This window comes from Physeter macrocephalus, unplaced genomic scaffold, assembly GCF_002837175.3.
Source record: "Physeter macrocephalus isolate SW-GA unplaced genomic scaffold, ASM283717v5 random_622, whole genome shotgun sequence".
Classification (NCBI taxonomy): domain Eukaryota; kingdom Metazoa; phylum Chordata; class Mammalia; order Artiodactyla; family Physeteridae; genus Physeter; species Physeter macrocephalus.
This window is the reverse complement of record NW_021145851.1, coordinates 18,014-38,416: the sequence shown is the minus strand read 5'-3', so window position 1 is coordinate 38,416 and position 20,403 is coordinate 18,014. Positions and strand designations below refer to the sequence as shown.

The 20,403-nt window shown below is 49.9% G+C and overlaps 1 protein-coding gene across 2 annotated transcripts in view; it reads left to right on the top strand.

Annotated features, from left to right (window-relative positions):
• The first annotated feature begins 219 nt into the window (after positions 1–219).
• The window catches only part of GATAD2A (GATA zinc finger domain containing 2A), a 37,827-nt gene continuing 17,643 nt past the window's right edge, over positions 220–20,403 (top strand). For both annotated transcript variants that reach the window (XM_028485806.2, XM_028485805.2), the window contains exon 1: positions 220–488. In XM_028485806.2, coding sequence (XP_028341607.1) covers positions 226–488 — 263 coding nt within the window. In that variant the 5' untranslated portion in view covers positions 220–225. The remainder of the gene's footprint in view (positions 489–20,403) is intronic.

Genomic DNA, 20,403 nt, shown 5'->3' with positions numbered 1-20,403 from the left:
TTGGCTTCCCAGAAGCTCTGTTGCTCCTGCCCTTGCCTTCCCCAAGGCAGTGAAGAAATGTCCTGGGCACGCTTTGTGGGCCCTTCATTTGTTGTACCTACTTCTGCCATTGTCACATGGTGAGGAAAACACTCCATGCTGACATTGTGAAGAGTTCCTGAGAAGACAGCCACTTCGTTGTGCCAAGTTTAAATGTCATGTTTTCTCCATCCCCTAAAGTTCAGAATGACTGAAGAAGCATGCCGAACACGGAGTCAGAAACGAGCGCTTGACCGGGACCCAGCAGAGGACGATGTGGAGAGCAAGAAAATAAAAATGGAGAGAGGAGTGTTGGCTTCAGAGTTAAACGCTGACGGAGACATGAGAGTGACGCCCGAGCCGGGAGCAGGCCCAGCCCAAGGGTTGCTGAGAGGCACAGAGGCGATGGCCATGGGCAGAGGCGAAGGGCAGGTGGGCGATGGGCCCGTGGACATGCGAACCACACACAGGTGAGCAGGAGGGTCCAGGAACCAGGGACAGGCCTGGGCGTGAGGAGGCCTGTGGGTGTGAAGCTGCCGTCAGGCCTGTAGGAAGCAGCTTTCGGTGGCTTATCGTGGAGATGGCTGTGGGCTCCAGACCTGGCACCTCCCCCACCGTCCTGGCCAAGGGACCTCCCTCTTGGGGCCCTGGGGCCCAGACATCTGTAGCATGGGGCGTGGGTCTCACAGGATGGGGTAATGGTAGCCTCTGTTGGCTCCCCTGCTTGACAGCAGGCCTTCACTAAACTTATACCTGCTGTCTAGCTCTGTGGTTCTGGTTTATAGGAAAACTTTTTCATTTGGTCCAGCTTCCCTGCTTTTCAGATCTGGGGCATGGGAGGCCAGGGATGATGCTACACCCTGCTTGGTTCACTTGGCTAGGGGCAGAGTCGGGAGCACAGCCCTCTCACGTGCGCCATCACTCCTCCTAGGCCGTCCATCAGGGAGGAGGGGCCCTGTGTTCGGGACTCCTGTGATGTGCTCTTTCGGTTTCTCCTTCATCGATACTGGTTGCTTCAAGAGTAACTTTCCCAATCCTCAGCTTTTAAGGAAAACCTTGAAAGAAATAAGACTCAGTGTACCACCCCATGTCTTCACTAAGAAACCGTCTTTTCTCCCTGTAAAGAGAATTGCAGGCCTAGCTCCTGCTCCTGCTGTTACCCCTCCCTTCACACCCTGATGTCCCATGAGCCAGCAGCCAGTGGCCATGGCCTCCTGAGAAGCCCCGCAGCCCCTCTGTGGTTCATCCCTTGTCTCCCTCAGTGCCTCCTCTGCAGACTCCCTTCCATGTCTGTTTGCCTGGGGTGGGGTGAGGGGCGGTAAGTGCAGATCTGGAGAACCTGGGTGCTCTTTGCCTCGTTGTGTTGACTGACCCCACAGAGGGACCCCAACCTGCAGTCTTTGTGTTAAATTCATTTGGGCCCCACACTGTTGGCGTCCTAAGGACTTCAGAGATTGTCTGACTCAGTATTTCTCAGCTTTAAAAATTCTTACCGCCTTGAGATAAATGGGAAAATCTAACCCCCTCCTACTGGGGAAGCATATTAGTCTGGGGCGGTGTGCTTTGTGTTCTTGCTACCCAGAAAGGCCTTTTTTATCTGGCTCTGCTTTCTGCAGTCCCTGTTCTAAAACCAGAGGCCTCTTTTAAAGTTCTAGAAATAAAATTTTAAGTTTGGGTCTGCTTTCCCTTCCCTTTCCTTTCAGAGTGTCACAGGTGGGTGAAGAGAAGGAGGAGCCCACATTTGCAGAGAGTTACTGGGTCCCTCTTGTGTTCCTGGGCTCCTGGTCTACATTTTTTCCTGTAATCACCATGCTCCCCTGTAGGGCAGGCCAATGAATTGTGAGGGAGAGGTTAAGTGTTGAAGGAGCATAAAAGAATGTAAGAGAGCAAGAGACAGAGACTAACCCAGGCACACAGAGCAGGGGTCCTCCTGTGGGACTAGGGAGACCCCAGGGCATTCTTGAAGCAGTGTGAGATTGTGGAAGGAGCCCGGCTTTGGCATAGTGAGAGTCAGATCACACTCCCTGACTGACCTTGGGCAGATGATACTGGCCCGTGCTTCTTCATTTGTAAAATGGGTGATAATCTCTGCATCTCTGGGTGACAGATGCGTACCCAGAATTGACCCTGGTGCATGGCATGTGGTGAGGGAAACGAGTGTTGGTAACAACTACCCTTCAGTCTTCAAGCTTCACTTAAAATACGACGTCGCATGTAGAGCTAGGATCTCCTTGAGTGCTCACATAGAATGTTCTGTCTAGTTTGTTGAAGTACAGTTGTGAATTTTGACAGAATAATAGGATCAAGTCCAGCCCAGAGCCATTCTAAAACTGTAATCTTTTTTGGAGTGAGTGGCCATGGTTTCTGTGTTAGAAGCAGGCAGTCTTTGGATCCTCGTTGAGAGTGTCTGGCTCATCCCTTGGGAACCTCCATATAGTGAATTTTGTTTAATTGAGGTATAGCATACATAATGAAAAGTACACATGTGCCACTTGGTACATTTCGCAAACTGAGCACATCCTTGTAGCTCAAATCAAGAGGTAGAACGTTGCTAGCGCCCTCATGCCCACTTGTTGTCACTACCCTCTGAGTAACCACTTTCTTGACTTCAAACAGCGTAGATTAGTTTTTCCTGTTTTTGAACTTTAAGTAATTGGAATTATATAGTCTGTACCCTTTGCTTGCTTTCATTCAACATAATGTTTGTGAAATTTACTTATGTTGTTGAATGTAGGAATAGTTACTCTTTTCATTGCTGTATAGTATTTTTCTAGAATTTGTTTGGCTCTTTTTAAAAACTGCTTATTTCTTTCATGCTGTGCTATTCTTATGACCCAGTTTAAGCATATTGAAGGCTAGAGGGGGTTTTCTGGTGGCTTCTAGAAGAGAGAATTTCCTTTTTCTTTAAGGAAGTGCTGGTGAATTAAAATCACCAAGATACAACTTTTTTTTTTTTCTTAATGACATTGGGGAGATTTAGAGCATGCAGAGATCGATAAAATGGTAGGATCAGTTCTCTCCTTCTCTGTGTTCCCCTCTTCATCTCTCTTTGGCATTTTTTCTGACTTGGTCTCCCAATGTGTGTGTGTTTTATTTTCAAAATAAATCAAGGCTGGAGGGCAGCTTCCAGCAGTGATTGAATGAGGAGAAATTGTCAAATCCTTTCCCCAAAAAAAACAACTATGAAGCAGCACAGAATTGACCCCCCAGAATCAGCCATTTCAACACTCTGGAAATTGACCAGAAGCACACAACAGTCTGCGGAAGTGTTTGTGCTTAAGAAACTGCTGAACTCTGGGTAAAAATGGTGAGAATCTGTGGCATTTGACCTGGGGCTCCTCTCATGCCCTCTCCCCAGCTCTCTTGGTAGGGACGTTCTTCCTAGCTACTGCAGGCTGTAAGGACCAACAGCTTCTCTGCAGGGGTGAGAAGGGTCTCACTCAATTTAGAGTGGTGGGCAGCAGCCCTGCCCGTGGCCTTGTTGGTTAAAGTGACAGTTTTGGAGTTGGGCAAGTGGGGAGGGACAGTGGCTGTATTAGCCCAAGGTTGCAGACATGTTTGGGGGCAAGACAGAAAAACAATTTGAAGAAAGAATGGCCAAACATGTATTTGAGCAGAAGCTTATCCAGGAAGCTCAACAAACCTCAAGTAGCATAAATACAAAGAGATCTATACCTAGACACATCAGAGTCAAACTGTTACAAGCCAGAGAAAAGGGGAAAATCTTGAAAGTAGCAAGAGAAAAACAACTCATCACATATAGGGGAAGCATTAATATAATTAACAGCTGACTTCTCACCTGAGACATTCAAATGGAAACCAAAAGGGAACTGAATGGCATTCAAAGTACTCAAAGAAGAAAATTGTCAACCCAGAATTCTCAGTGCATCAGAACTGTCCTTCAGAAATGAAAGCAAAAACAGATTTTCAGATAAACAAAGACTGAGAGGATTTGTTGCCGGCAGACCTGCTGGTTCTTCAGGCTGAAAGGAAGTGACATGTTGGTAACGTACATTCACAGGAAGAAATAAAGAGCGCTGGAAATGGTAAATATGTGGGCTAATAGAAAAGACATTTTTTTCTCATTTCTTCTTAGTTAAAAGACATAACATCATATGAAGCATTAACCATAACACTGGATAGAATTGACAAAAACAACCGTAGCTCTTTGGCAATTGACCAAAGGCATACAACAATCTGTTGTATTTATAACGTATATAGACAACATGATATATGGGACAACAACAGTACAAAACAGGAGGAATGAAATGGAGCTGTATTGGAGTAAAGTTTCTATATTTTACCGGGATCAGGTTAGTGTTAATCTGAAGTAGACTGTGATGTTAATAAAATGCTTATTGTAATCCCTAGAGCACCTATTAAGAAAATAACTTTAAAATATAGTTTTAAAAAATCAACAGAAGAATTGTGGTACATTAAATATTTAACACAAAAGAAAGCAGTCAGTGAGGAACAGAAGAATAAAAAAGAGGAAGACATGTAGAAAACAAACAGCTAAATGATAAATGTAAATCCAACCAGATCAATAATTGCATTTAATGTGAGTAGTCTAAACACCGTGATCAAAAGGCAGAGATTGTCAGAGCAGATAAAAAAGGCAAGATTCAGCCTAATTATATATTGTCTATAAGAGACACCCATTAGATCCTTAGGTAAAAGGATAAGGAAAGATATACCATAAGTAACCATAAGAAAACTAATATCAGATAAAATTGCCTTTAAGACAAAAAAATATTCCTAGAGCCAAAGAGGGACATTTTTTAACAGTACATGGGAAGATATATACCAGTCACAAATGTATATGTACCTAACAACAGAATCCCAAAATATCTGAGGCATAAACTGATAGGATTGCTAAGAGAAGTAGACAGTTCATAAATTATAGTTAAGAGATTTCAGTACTCCTATCTCAATAATTGGTAGAGCAACTAAACAGAAAATCGGCAAGATTCTAGAAGACTTGAAGAGCACTGTTGATCTGTTTGGCTAAAGGGCATCTATAGAATACTGCAGAATACATCTCATGTGCACATGGAACATTCTCCAGAGTGGACCATATGCTCGGCCAAGTCTCAAGGGTAGCTGTAATAAAAAAGACAGACAAAGGACTTCCCGGGTGGTCCAGTGGTTTAGACTCCACGCTTCCACTGCAGAGGGCATGGGTTCGATCCCTGGTCGGGGAACCAAGATCCCGCATGCCGTACAGCGCAGCCAAATAAATAAATAAAAGCTCTTTTAAAAAAAAAAGAAAAGAAAAAAAAAGAAAGGACAATAACAGGTGTTGGCGAGGGCGTGGAGAAACTGGAACCCTGATACATTGCTGGTGGGAATGTAAAATGGCATAAACGGTTTGTCAGTTTCTTGGAAAGTTAGACATGAACTTACCACATGACCCAGCAGTCTGCCCAAGGAATGTACCTGAGAGAAATGAAAGTGTGTCCACACAAAGACAGGGACAGGTACATGGGTGTCCATAGCAGCATGATTCACAATAGGCAAAAAGGTAGAAACAATCCAGACGGCCATGGATAAACAAAATATGCTATATCCATGCAGTGGATTACTAATCAGCAATTTTAAAAAAGCGAATTACCAATTTGTGCTGCAACATGGATGAAGCTCAGACTCACCATGCTGAGAGGGAGACACCAGACCCAGAGACTACGTATTGTATAATTTCATCTACAGGGAGTGTCCAAAAAAGCAAACTTACAGAGAGAGAGAGCATTCAGATGGTGGTCTGAGGTAGGGGTGGGGGTGGGTGAGGGCAGTGATTAACAGTACACAGGCACAAGGGAACGTTTTGGGGTGATGGAAGTGTTCTAAAATTGGATTGTAGGGATGGTTGCATGACTCTAAATTTACTAAAAAATCACTGAATTATACTCTTAAAATGGATGAATTTTGTGGTATGTAAATTATACCTCAATATGGATGTTAAAAAATATAAATGAGGTTAAAATAGTTTGGTTTCCGTTCTGGCATCCGTAAATGTGCTCATGGAAAAACAAAACCCCGCAGAACTGGAGGTTGATCCTGTTGGTCTTGTGAGGCCAACCCAAAGCTCATGAGCATGTACTGCCCTCTGCCTACCCCAAGTCTGGACTGCTGGATGAGGTCTGGAGCTGGGACAGGCAGAGGAAGCTGTTTTGGGTTCTCTGTTTTGTTTCTGAGATAAATAGATTCCACTCCTGCACTTTCCTATAGAAGAGACTCTTTCTGTCACAAATTGGTTGATCTTCAAAAATAGTCTGGGCCACACACAGGTGAAAAGAGCTTTGTTTTTCCCCTCTTGGGTAGAGGAACATTTAACTGAGTAAAACATGAGCTTCTTCTCCAGAGGTTCTGCACCTGAAAGGTTAGGGCTGGGTCCCTTGGTTGCCCTGGGCCTGTGTGGGGTGGGAACTTCATGATTAGCCACCCCCATACTTCACTGAAAATGTGTTCGTGTGTGCCCTTTTCTGAGGCGCCAACTCTCCCTGGATTGTCTGTGGCAGGTACCATGCTCGTTCCGGGGGGCAGAAATGATAGGACAGTATCTGACTTAGCTGTTTTTTAGGATACTGGATTATGAAAGAATATGCAGAGGTGTTGGGGAGCCTCGACTTTAGGGGTGTGGCTCACTAGGGATGGAAGTCACTGGATGCCTAAGCAGGCCACCTCTATTTCCTCATTTTACCTGGGAGGAAACAAGGCTGGGCTCCCGGGGTCTCACGGGCAGGGCAGGGGCAGACTTGGAGCCCCATATCTGCTGCTCGCCAGCCAGCCATGTGGGTCTTGTGTGGATGTGTGGGGCAGGTGTCATGGTGACTGTGTCTCCCTGGCTTCCATTGGGGTGCGTGGTCTTCAGGCAGCTGTCTGACACCTCTTCCTTCCCTGCTTTGCATCGTGTGTCTCTTTTGCTGTGGGACAGGGCTTTACTTGGACCAATGGTCTGCCCCATAGTATGGGTGGGAAGGACTCTGATGTGTGTTCTTATCCCTACCGAGGGGCCTGTGGCCTATTGGGAGCTGGCAGTAGCACCTGAGCCATTAGAGCTGCTCTTGGCTTTAGTTTTTCTGGCTTTCTACCTTCTTGCACGGTTTAACAGACTGTAAAATGCACCAGAAGTACACCCTCTGTTTACCAAGGCTGCAAAAGCAGGGCATCTTTATTGAAGCTGGTATCCTTGATGACAGAATCACTGCCCCATCTTTCTTTTGGGACTTTGGTAGTGGAGGGCGACACTCTGTATAGAAGCTAGGATTCTCGATGGCAGATCATTTGCTATTAAGACAGGGCTTGGCCACCCACAGTGGTGAGTGTGGTGTGTGGGGCATGTCATCCACACCCATGTTAACGCCCGAGTCCTCTTCCAAAGTGAAAAAGAATCTGAAAGTAACATGATAGTGCTTCCGCCTGTCATCTGTAATGTTGGATTGTGTGGATGGCCTTGTTTTGTTCTGTTCTGTGTAGAAATGGAGTCCACAGGAAAAGGTATGTGCATCACTTAACGTTTCCAAGATGACTCCACAAGTTATAGAGTCCTTGTTTGGGTGGACATGCTTTATAAGCGGCCTTTGGGAGAAGAAGGATACAGTAAACCCTGGGGTTGCATTGCCTTGCCAGGAAGTACTGCTGGTGCCTGCCGTGTATGCCTCTCCTGCTGTGGTTTTCACACATGTATCCACCTGTGTAGTTCAAAGCCTTATCGAGATACAGAACCTTATCACCCCAGAAAGTGCCCTGGAGCCATCCATACATTTCCTGCCCTCCCTGACTGGGTGTATTCTCCCACTCTCAACCTATCTTGCCTCTGCTCAGACTTCCTAGAAATGGAATCATAGCGTGTGTGCTTGGTGGGGTCTGGCTTCTCTCACTCCACGTGATTGGGATCCATCTCTGTTGTGTGTATCAGCATTTTGCTGAGGGACTCCTGCGTGGATATGCATAGTCGACCACTCACCTGTCCGCAGATACTGGGCAGTCTCCAGTTTGGGGTGCTGTGATCATTCCTGTAGAAGTCTTGCGTGGACATCGATCATCATTTCTCTTGCTAAATACCTAGGGGTCAAATTGCTGTGGTCACAGGGTAGGTGGGTATTGAGCTGTTTTAAAGAAACTGCCATGCCTTTCCCCCAAAATGTCTGGGTGGTTTTACTCTCACAGGCGTAGAGAGGTCCAGCTACTTAATCCTCACTTGGTGTTGTAAGGCTTTACAGTTTTAGCCATGGAGTCTTCAGAGAGGTCTGAGTCCAGGTCCTGGCCTGCATGTGTGACCATCAGCCCTCTCCCTTCCATGACAAAGGGTGAGGCCAGCGATGGTTGCTGCGCCAGCTTCCCGCATGGGGGTGGGTGGGGGTCCTCCACAGCGATGTGCAGACGTGAGCCCCCCTCCTACCCTGTTCTCCCCACCATGCTCCACTGCAGCTGTGCCTGACCCACCGGCCAGCTGTCTGCTGGAATGTGCGTCCTTGAGTGATTCGGGGGAATGTTACACAGCTGTGGGCGTGATGGCTCTGGAAAGGGCTCTGGTTCTCTCACAGCCTGAGTGAGTGTGATTGTGGCCCTCACCCTGGCTCCTCCTACAGTCGCCAGCGATGGACCCCCCCCCCCCCATGTGTGAGAGCTTTGGAAGTCCCGCAGCCAGGAACCTGTTCCTTCTGTGTGACGATTACTTCCCTCGATGGGGGGGAGGGGGGCTCTGGCAGTCTGTGGGAGGCTCTTGGGGATCCCAGCCCCTCCCCAGCACCTGTTGTGGGTTGGCCTTTCACTTGCTAGTTCTCTGTCTGCGGCTGGGCGGCTTCCAGGAGGGGCCAAGCAGCCTTGGGGAGCAGCTCCATCAGTTCCAACTAGAAATCCATAGCCTGCTTGCATTTCAGCACGTAAGAGCTGAACTGAGAGGTACGTTCCTTCAGAAATTGGTTCCTCGTTCTGGATTCCCCTGCCTTAGCTGCCACCTCTCCAAACCTCTGTGACTTCTCTCCATCTCCTCCTCATTCTCTGCCTCTTCCCTTCCCTCGGGGCTCCTCATCCCGGTTCTTCTCTGTCCACCTGTCTTTATTCTGGGCTGTATCTTATCCCAGGTTTGTAATAATTGTACTTTGAGGGGTTCACCTGTACTTCTGAAAATCATTAGATTATTTTTGGATGGCAGAGTGACAGACTCTGGGTGCCCTGTTTGTAACTCTTAGAGTGATCTAGTTCACATGGGGCATATTGTGAGCCAGCCTGGTGACAGGTAAGGAGCTCCACAATTTTGCCACTTCCCCGTTGCCTTTACGACGCCCTCCTCTGGCATTGGAGGGGATGGTTTTCTCACTGGATGGTGCCAGCCTTCTGGGGATATTACTGTGTGGCTGCCCTGACAGGAACCATTAAGCCACCGTGTACAGTCATCAGGGTAGTAGCTGTAAGCGCTTGTTTGTTTAGCAGTCAGGAACTCTTCTCTTCACACATGTGTGAGTTAAGCAGATTGGCAGATTATTTCCTTATTTTGAAATTATTCAGTATAATTCTGCAGTTGCAGTTTCTGATATCCTCTTATGGCATGTATTCCTGCTGGTGCTTTGTCACATGCTGACAGGCTATGCCCTCACTGCTGTAGTGGGTTTAAAGAGTCTACCTATAGGCGTATATGAGGGAGGGTATCTGGCCAGCCCTCTGCCATGGAGGCTCTGCTTTTATATGCATTGCTTTTTATCATACAGCCGGTTTCTCTGACATGAGGAGAGCAGGTGTACCGGAACCATAACCAACCCTGGGGGTGGGAATGGCGAGTGCGCTGGCCTGAGGGGTCCCATCCTGTCCCTCATGGCCACCTAACCTGGTGGAGAAGAAGGATGAAGGGAGCTCTGTGTGTAGAACAGGTAGAAGCAGGAGTGAATACCCAGCACTTTCCACACATACCGTGTGCGACCCCAGGTGGGGCAAGCAGGATTTATACCAGGAGAGGAGTATTTTCTCAGTTAGCAGAATGTACCCTGGGGGAAAAAGAGAGCTGGCCTGATTGCAAGAGATTTCTGGGTTTTTTCCTCAAGAAGGTGAGCACTCGAATTGTAATTTGTGAGCCTGAAAGGGAGCGGGGGATAGCAGGTGGTTAAAAAAAGAATGTGGGGTTTGACGGCTCCATTTCACTCACACCCCTGTGTAGCCCAGGACAGTTCACCCCACCCTTGGAGCCCACCATCTCCTCTGAAGTGAGGCATAGTCCAGTAAGGTTTGTCACAGCGCTGATGGAAAGGAGACTTGGGACTCACAGGTGTCCAAGAATGAGGGAGAGGGGAGCTGAGTTCCCTGTGGCTGATCCAGCTCTGTGGATGGGCCCGCCTGGCGGAGGGGGGGGGAGTGCGAAGGAGGTGGGGAGCGTCTGATGGGTGGAGAGATGGGAGACATACCAGACTTTACTGTGTGTCCCCCTTCCTTGGATCCCAAGCCATAAGAGTGCTTATTTTTAGAGCTTAAATCTTAAAAATAGTTGTGATGTAATCACATTGAAAAGCTTCAGGTCTTAGGGGGCACTGAGATCTGGTGACATGCAGAGTTCCTTAAAGCAGGCCCTTGACAGCTTTCAAAAGCAGCTTTAACACAACAGTGCTTTAAAGAGAACAACCAATCCAGGCACGTGTGGTATCCGTGGGCATTGTGGGAAAGAGCAGTCCGGGTGGCATGTACTGGGGAGCTCACGGCCCAGAAATAGGGGTGCTCGGGCATCCAGCTAGCTCCCTGGAGCCATTGGGTTTGCCTGGGGTCAGGGCCTGAGAAGACCCATGGCGGTGGGAGCAGAGCCGGATGTCGGGCTGGGAAACGCAGTCCATGGTCCACACTCTGGAGCGGGGAGAGTTGATGCTCTGGATGTGGGTGGAGCTTGGAAGCTTGCTGGATACCTTCATGTGAGAACAGAGGTAGACATGCTGGAGGCGGGAGGAGATGCCTTTGCCTGGAGTGCGGCGTAAGGGGGGAGTGGGGCATGAGATGCAGGATAGTTTCCTGGCGTTGGGGGCCTGGGGTGCCTGACATGCCTCTACGGGAAGTCTGTGCTTGGCTTGCCCATCTGCAGATGCAGGGTGTCCAAGCTGCCCTGGGCAGTGGCAAGTTCTCTGTGAACTGGGTAACTGTGGGGCCTGTACAGTTGCCGCTTTTTAAGGCCACAGGAACAGGGTTACCAAATTTTGTTGTCTTATAATTCAATAGGTTTTATAGGGAAATTACAGCGTATATGTGTGGTGAGTCCTATTAAATTTTTAGTAAGTCTTGCTTTTCAAAACACAACTTTGGCAGCATGAAAAAACCACGTGGGTTGCGGTATGTCAGGAGGACTGCACTTGGGAACCTCTGCTCAGACTGGCATCTGTGATGGAGACAGGAAACCCTTTGCCGAAAGCACTGCTGCAGCCCCTTTTCCATCTCTGGACCCCAGAGAACCTTTGGTCGTGTGGAAAATATGTTGACATTTACTGTGTTAGAAAATCTGAAAATAACTTATTTATTTAAAGATGACGATAATAAACCCATTACATGTTAGCATAAAGAACACTGCTTATAAAAAAAATAACAGTTTTGCAGATCTCTTTAATAAGTAGACAGCTGGATTCTCATATCTGCTTCTGCATCCAGTCTCTTGTGATAAGTTGTTAGGGATGAAGCATGTGAAGAAAGTCCAGCCTCACACAGAGAAGCAGTTTGAGCAGGGAGGAGTATTTGGTTAGTCTTGGATAATTGTGTGTTTCTTCCTTTAATACGACACCAAAACACAGAGTGGCCGTTCCTAATGGTTAGTTGCACTGTAGACTCTGAAACCCTGATTATCAGTGAAGTTTTTGTACTCAGTTACATTAAAATCTGTCAGTCTCTCTTGCACCTTGAACAGAACAATTTTTTAAAAGTATCATTTTAACTTTACTTATTTATTTTAATTAATTAATTTATTTTTGGCTGCATTGGGTCTTTGTTGCTGCACGTGGGCTTTCTCTAGTTGCAGCGAGCAGGGGCTACTCTTCGTTGCGGTGCGCGGGCTTCTCACTGCGGTGGCTTCTCGTTGTGGAGCATGGGCTCTAGGCGTGCGGGCTTCAGCAGTTGGGGCACACGGGCTCAGTAGTTGTGGCTGGCGGGCTCTAGAGCTCAGGCCCAGTGGTTGTGGTGGGCTTAGTTACTCCGCGGCATGTGGGATCTTTCCGGACCAGGGCTCGAACCTGTGTCCCCTGCATTGGCAGGCAGACTCTTAACCACTGCGCCACCAGGGAAGTCCCTGAACAGAACAATTTTTTAAAAAATTTTAGGATTGTTTTAGATTTACAGAAAAGTTGCAAAGATCGTTCCTGCACACCCTTTCCCAGTCTCCCTCATTGTTAACAGATAACTGTGGAACATTTGTCACAAGTAATTTCTATTAACCAAGTCTATACTGTCTATTCAGATTTCCTGTTTTTTACATACCTTTTCTGTTCCAGGATCCCACATGACATTTTGTCGTTATGTCTCTTTAGGCTTCTCTGGGCTGAGACAGTTTCTCAGACTTTCTTGGTTTTGACGACCGTGACAGTTTGGAGTTAGGTGTTCTGTAGAATGGCCCTCAGTTGGAATTTGTTTGGTGTTTTTCTCATGGTTGGACTGGGTTTTGGAGAGGAGGACCTCAGAGGGGAAGTGACCGTCTCATCACACGTGTCCAGGGCACGTGCCATCAGTGTGACTTGTCACACCTTGATCACCTGGGTGTATGTCAGGTGTCTTCACTGTAAAGTTACTTTCTTTCTCCCTTTCCGTGCTGTGCCCTTTGGAAGGAAGTCAGCTCACACCTGAGGGAAGGGATGCGGAGTCATGCTCCACCTTGAGAGTGGAGCATCTACACAAATTATTTTGGATTCTTCTGCCTAGATTTGTTTTTTCTCTCCCTGAATGATCTTTTACTCATGTTTGAGTTTATAATACCATCGAACATTAGAAAATATTAGTTTACTGAGTTACAGAGATCTTTCAAATACTGATACATTTCATTTTACAGTATCGCGGAATCAGATTAGTTAATTATCCGATCTGTTGGGAAGCTCTTGGGCTCACAAATTTTCCAAAATTTTATATTTTGCTTGTTGGAAGCTCAGACATTATCATTAGTGACATATTGGTTGTTTTCCCTGAAGTGAACAGGCTTTGCTTTGACCATTTTGGGGAGAGTGTGTGCCAGACACCCATGTCTGAATAACCACAGCATGTCTGTCCGACCTTCCTTCAAGCATCATGAACGCTCAAACGTGTGATTTTTTTTTCCTGCATGTCTGTTCTGCTTCTGTACGCAACAGGAGTGCTTTATCTTGTCACAGAATATTAAAAAGACATGTTCTCAAATGCTTGAGTTTTAATAAAATGAGTAGCTTGTACTTCATGCAGGGCGTTGCCTACAGCATGATGACACTGTGAGTCTTGGCACAGTTTGGTGCAGCTCTCCTGACTTGGTGAAAAAGGCAAATGTCATCTCGATGTTAGAACAGCCTGGCAGAGCCCCTGAAGGGGTCCTGAGGACCATGCTGGGAGGAGCGCAGGCAGACTGTCCACAGTGGGCACAAGCAGGGATGCCTGGCAGGACTCTGAGCTCACATCTCAGGCACGACAGTGGTTAATGGCCTGATGGGGTCAGACAGTGGAGGAAGAGAAGCCCTCAGCCTGGGATCTTGTCCCCAGAGACCTCGGATTTCAGGGCAGGTGGTCAGATGAATCAATTCAGAGCTAAATTATAACAGAAAAGGTGATTGGGGGCTGCCCTGAGTGTGCCCGTTACTACATTCTGCGAGGATGGGGAAGAGAGGTGGGGTCATCATCCGTTGACTAGATGCACCTTCTGTGCCCTTTACGGTTCACAGCATCCTCTCATGGTCAGTGGCATCCCATTCTGCAGATGAAGAAACTGAAGCTCTTTGAGGTTTGGTGACTGGGCCAGGTCCCAGGAGCCACTGACGAGTGCCCTGCCCCCCAGAGTCCTCATGGCTGACCTGGGCGGAGTCTCACAGCTGCTTTGCTTAGAGCAGGTCAGTTGGGGCAGGGGGGACACCAGAGCCATGCTGGGAGGACATCCCCTGGGATTTGCCAGGGCGTGGATGGGCAGGACCCAGCAGTTTGAAACACAGATATTTAAGAGGGGGCAAGAAAGTTCCAGGCAAATAGAGCACTTTCCATTTATCATAAGAGTTTGTGGTCGGGGCTTCCCTGGTGGCACAGTGGTTGAGAGTCCTCCTGCCGATGCAGGGGACACGGGTTCGTGCCCCGGTCCGTGAGGATCCCACATGCCGCGGAGCGGCTGGGCCCGTGGGCCATGGCCGCTGAGCCTGCGCATCCGGAGCCTGTGGTCCGCAACGGGAGAGGCCACAACAGTGAGAGGCTCGCAAAAAAAAAAAAAGTTTGTGGTCATTGCAAGCTGGAAAACAGTGTTTGTTTCTCGAGTGTGGTTTCATCTGCACACAAATGACTTGCTGTGAGTTGGTGAGGAAGCTGGCATCCCAGGAGGTGTGTTTGGGTTCATCTGGTGTAGGGAGTCCCTCCGTGCTGCAGCATGCTCCTGAATTTCTCCCTGGAGGATCGTTGGCCTGGTATGTGGGTACGGTGACAGAGGAAAGAGGCAGTGCTAGCGATAGTGCTGTGACCAGCAGAGGGGTTCCACACTCTTTACCTTCACTCCCCAGGCCCAGGCCCTTTGGAAGCCTGGATTCCCGAGTGCTGAAACCGCACCCAGTTTCCTCAAGCAGGTAGCGGTCCATGTTTAGTAAGAGTTGTTTCCCAGTCAAGTCCAAGGACCACATCCATGTTCTCGCATTGTCATCTCTTTATCACCTCAGGGACTCGGCATGCAGATGCTGGTGGCTATCCAGCGTCCTTCAAGTATATTTTCCCCTTTTTAACCTTGTCCAAAAATGGTATTTGATAACCTGAGTTAGAGGCCTCAGTTGACACTTATGTGAGACCTACCCTTTCCTGCTCTGCACCTCCTTTTTGGGATGCCATTTAGCCCCCTGCAGGCTATGGGTGCCCAGCTGGTCTGACTAGGACAGGGGGCCCAGGTCCCAGTGCACTGTGGGGTACACCTGGCAGACCTTGACGTTCCAGAGTTGACCAGGCCTGCCAGGGGTCCATAGGAGGCTGCCAGGTTATCTGCAGGCCATGGGTGTGTGACCTCAGGAAGTCACTCTCTTAAGACTCTTTCCACACCTGTGGATGTGGGTGATGTGGGTGACAGTTGAGCAGTTGAGATGATCACATGGAAGCATGCATCTTGGTGGTTGGCACAGGGATGGCCATCAAAAAGGGTCAGCAAATGTGTCCTGGGTGATTTTCCCAAATCTGACATAAGTCAGCATTTCAGTTCTGACTGTGGTCATTTCTAATAAGTGCCCCTTCTCAAATTTCTGAGCAGAGAGCGTGCTGAATCGGATTTAGCCTTCCTGGTGGTGACCCGACTGGAACATGTTGCCTGCTGGCAGGGTCATGCTGCAGTGACCTCCTTGGGTGGGTGCTGGCCCTGCAGGCTGTCCCATTGCCATTTGATGTCAGGGTCTTTCTGTGGCGCCACTGCCAGTTGCTGGCCCAAGGAACACTCCCTTCTGCCCATTCTTGGTTTGTTTCTCCATCGACTCTGCATGTCCCCAAAACTGGCCCCTTTCCCTGCTTCCAGTCCCAGTGAGGTCCTCTAGGTCTCCCTAGCCAGGCTGTGTGACTTCTAGGGACTCCTGTGTTCCTAGAAGGATCCCCAGCAGGACAGGCTGGATGCCTCCTGGCCTTGCTGATGGCACAGTGCTCTTCCACTGCAGCTGCCTCTGCCCTGGGACTGCCAGCCTCTGTGCTGGGGGCCCTGGTTGGGGGATGGGCTCTCGGGACTAGACCCTGGTCACACTTGCTCTCTTCCTTTCTTCCAAGATGTTCGGCTGTTGCCATGGCAGGGTGGGCCGTAATGGAGTCCCAGAGAGATAGCTGGACCTGGAGTCTCCATGAAGAATTATGGCTGGGTTTCAAAAATCCCGTCCCAGCTGCTCACCTCCATGGCCTCTGTGGCCTAGAAGCAAAATGTATTCTGACTTCCTGGCCCCCACAAAGCAGGCTCTGGGCTTTTGTCTTGACATCCCAGCCAACAGGGTGTCAAGTTACAGTGCTGGGAGAAGTGGTAATGGATGCCAAGAAGGGAGTCGAGGGGGAATTGGGGGAATTGCGCAGGGGAGCCGAGGGAGCCGAGGGGCTGGGGCTGGCGGGAAGCAGGTGGGCTCTCGGGGGGGTGGGGCGCGGCAGGGACCAGGCACCCGTCAGTGCCCACCAACCCCAAGGGCAGGCAAGTGTTCAGCTTTGGGGAGCACCTGTGTCTGCATGCAGCGGTTCCCTTTCTAATCACATCGGGTGTGTCTGAATGGATGGGGCCCCTTGGGAAAGGAGGGTGGAGTGTCATGGGGTCCCAGTGAGCAGCTCCCATGCCCAAACGGCTGTGAAAGATCCCAGTGGTGTGTGTCTGCGGAGATGCCCAGTATGCAACTGGGAACTGCCAGTGAAATGTTACCAGGTAGTAGGACTAACCTGGGAACTGGTGATAAACATCTTATTTTTCTCTCTTTAGGACTTTCTAGAAGTATTTCTGGAATGGGAGTGCTCATTGGATTAAGTATATGGAATTGCTTTCCAGCGTTGACTCAGACACCACTCCCGGTGGTGCCTGAAGCCGCCGGTAGTGGCTCCCAGACCTGAGGATGGCCCCCTTCTCTCCTCTCCTCTCCTGTGGGACCCTCTGTACCCCCCCTTTTCTTTGTTGGGCAGCTCTGTGCTCCTGCTGGGCAGTCCTAGAGCTATGCTCCAATCTCCTCCCAAGTCTGCATCTGCCCCGGGCAGCCTCTGTGTGCAGAGAACTACTGCTGGTCCTTTTGGGGGGATTTGAGGTTCAGCAGGGATGGTTACTTGGGTAAACCTTTTCTTTCCCACCTTCTCTCTCCCAGGGTACTGTAGCGTCTAGAGTGGGTGGCGTTGTTGAGTCTGAGGGAGGCCATGGCGTTATAGTGGCATAGGCCAGCTCGCTGGGGGCAGAGCTGGGCTGCCGGCCCCAGTAGTTTAGTGGTTTAAAGTAACTGTATTGGTGTAGCATCATCTGTCAGGTCTGCTGGTTCCAGCTGAGTGCAGCTTCTTGGGTTCTCATCTTTGTAGTCCCATGTCAGCTGGATTGGGTGTCCCCAGTGGCTTGGTTACTCATGTGGGATGGCTGGGCCCATCTCTGTGTCTGTCTCTGTGACCCAAGCAGCTAGTTTGGCATCCTACTCTGGGGTGGTCTCTCAGAGCACATGTTCCAAGGGCCCAAGCACAAACTTTTTTTTTTTTTTAAATTAATTAGTTTTTATTTATTTTTGGCTGCGTTGGGTCTTCGTTGCTGTGCGCGGGCTTTCTCTAGCTGCGGTGAGCGGGGGCTACTCTTCGTTGTGGTGAGCAGGCTTCTCATTGCAGTGGCATCTCTTGTTGCGGAGCACAGGCTCTAGGTGTGCAGGCTCAGCAGTTGTGGCTCATGGGCTCTAGAGCGCAGGCTCATTAGTTGTGGCGCCCGGGCTTAGTTGCTTCGCAGCATGTGGGACCTTCCCGGACCAGGGCTTGAACCTGTGTCCCCTGCACTGGCATGCGGATTCTTAACCACTGTGCCACCAGGGAAGTCCCAAGCACAAGCATTTGAGGCTGTGACCTTGCTTCAAAAGCTTGCATCGTTGCTTCCTCTATGTTCCTCACTCCTGGCCTCAGAGAGTGAGCCACAAAACTAACCCAGGTCCCGGGGATAGGACTGGACATGAGGACATGAGCATGGGGAGGCATGGATCACTTGGAATGAGCTACCTCCACGGTGCTCTTCAGGACTGAATGGATGGCCTCGTAAAGGTGTAGTGCGGTGGTCCGTTGTACAGGGTTTGTCAACCAGGTGTATTAGGACTCCTCCTCAGCATCCACCAGAGTTGTGGACTCATAGGTTAGGAGTTGGACTTCCAGGGCCTAGTGCTTGACAAGACATAATGACACAGAATTCAGAAATCCTTTTAAGTGAGTTTGCACATCCTTTACCAGTGCAGCATCTGTGTGCGTGTGGAAAGAGCTGCTCACATGTGCAAGGTGATCGGTCAGTCTACAGGCATTGCAGATTCCTCATGAACTCATAGACCCCATCCTGGAGCCAGGTGCAGGGAAGAGGAGGAGGTAGGTGCACACCAGCTGTGTCATCTGATTGGACAAAACAGGCCCAATCTCTGTCTTCACCGGGTTTGAGAATATTCACGTGTTACCCAATTGACTGCTGTGTGCCGAGTTCACCTTCACAGCAAGCAGCCCCCTACTGCCTCAGGAGAGGTTGGGGCCTGAACTGCCCTGATGGCTTCCTACGGTGTCTGAGCCTCCTTGGCACTGAGGTCTCACCTCATGCAGCAAACCCCACCCAGTGGGGCAGGAATTACTGTCCCCATCCTTGTAGGGGGCACAGAGAGGGAAGGAAGTGTCCTACCCTGGGCTTCTCACTTGCAAGAGGCAGAACCAAGTGAGAGGTTTTGTAAGGGTGCGACTCTACCCCTCCCCTCAGTGTGTGTAGGCTTGGTGCACAGTGCCTGCTCTGGGAGGAGGCCCTGTGGCCTGTCCACCACTCAGCATGGCACTAGGAGGAGAGTCCTGCCCCTCTGGCTCTGGGGAGGTGGGGAGCCCTTTGCTTGTCAGGCCACCTTAGGAGCATCCTGGCCCTCACCGGGAGCTGTAGGGCCCCAGTGTTGTGGAGATGGCTCCAGGTGGGACCATGGCTCCCTGGCTGCTATGCCTGTGGTGACCTCCGGCCCCAGCCCTGGGTGGGGGAACCCGCCTATCAAATGCACAATGACAGCATCACCCTGGGAGGCTGTGGGAGGGTGCACTGAGCCAGCGCAGGGCTGCCATAATGGCACCTTGTAGGAGGGCGAGGCACTTTCTTGCATAGTTTGCTGAGGTGAGGGTGAGTGAGCTGGTCTGTCAGGGGGAGTGCCTCTGCTCAGGCTTGTGCTGCCCTTGAGTGGAAGCCCCCAGAGTTTTGCCCTAAGCTCCCTGCCCCCAGGATGGACAGTTAGGGGCAGGGCGAAGAAGGCTGCCCCAGACATGCACGCTGTTGCGGGGGTGGGCCCCGGGAGCACAGTGGGGTAGTGCTGACCACGCTCCCAGGGCGGGGCTTGGCCAGCCGGGGGGCCTTTTCTGAGGGCACAGATGGTTTGAAGCGCATCTTGAAGTGTGAGTTCGGCCTCACAAGGGAGATGAGAAGTATGATGGAGGAACATTCCTTGGAGGGGATGGTGGTGAAGGTGGGAGGAGCTCACGACAGGACGTACATGTGAGCAGCAACTTGGAGTTCAGGGGCTGAGGGCTGGAGAGGCTGTGGGCCTGGGAGGGGCGAATGGGCTCTAGAGGGAGGAATGCCCTGGGGAAGGGTCTGGTGGGGCCAAGACTAATGTTGGCTGAAACTGGCGCTGGGTCTGGCAAAGCCTCCTCTCCGCACCTGCCGTACCCAGCAAACAGCAACCACCTGCCCTCTCCCTGCCCAGCCTGGCCCAAAAGATGGGGGGAAGAGGGAGGGTTCTCTCAGGGAGCAGTTGGCCACCAGCTCTGCTTGTCTCCGCGGGGTTAGCCCTAAGGAGCAGTTTGTTGTCCCCAGGCCTCATTTGGCCCACCCTCGTCCCCGACTTCCCTAGTGTGTGCAGGCGTCTTAGGGATCTTATAAAAATGCAGGCTTTGATCAAGCAGGTCTGGGGTAGTAACGTGCCTTGGTGAAGCTGCTCTGCTACTCAGTGGGCTGAGGCAGGTGGTGGTCCACTCCCACCTGCCCCTCCCCCTCCTGGTTTTGCATCTGCCCCTCCTGGTCGACCCTAAGGACGGAACTGCTTTTATCCATGGGTTTCTCCCCACTACCTGACACAGCATCTGCTTCTTAGGTTGGCTTTCAGCAAATTGGAGTGAGTGAGTAAATGAATGAGTGTGGATCCAAGTGTGCCTCCCCTAGACATCAGGCAGGCCCATATTGAGAACAACAAAGGTCAGAGCTGCATTCCCCTGATGAGACTGCTTCCCCTGGCACAGGCTAGTGAGACACCAAATATTAACCTCACACTGACCGCTAATTGGTTAGCAGCTGGGATGGTAGTCTGTTGCTGTGAATGGAGGGATCTTGTCATGAGTTAAGTTTATAATCCCTGCCTTCCCTTTAGGAAACTTGATGAAAGTTCTGGGCAGGTAACAGAACTCTTGTTTGTTTAGCCACGGCCGGTATACAGGGGAGGAGGTAGTGAGACCATTTTTACTAACAGCCTGGCCTGCTTCCAGGGATTTTTGTTGGTCATGTAAAATCTCTTCTGATCATAATTTTTTTCGTTTTTGTTTTTGTTTTTTTTT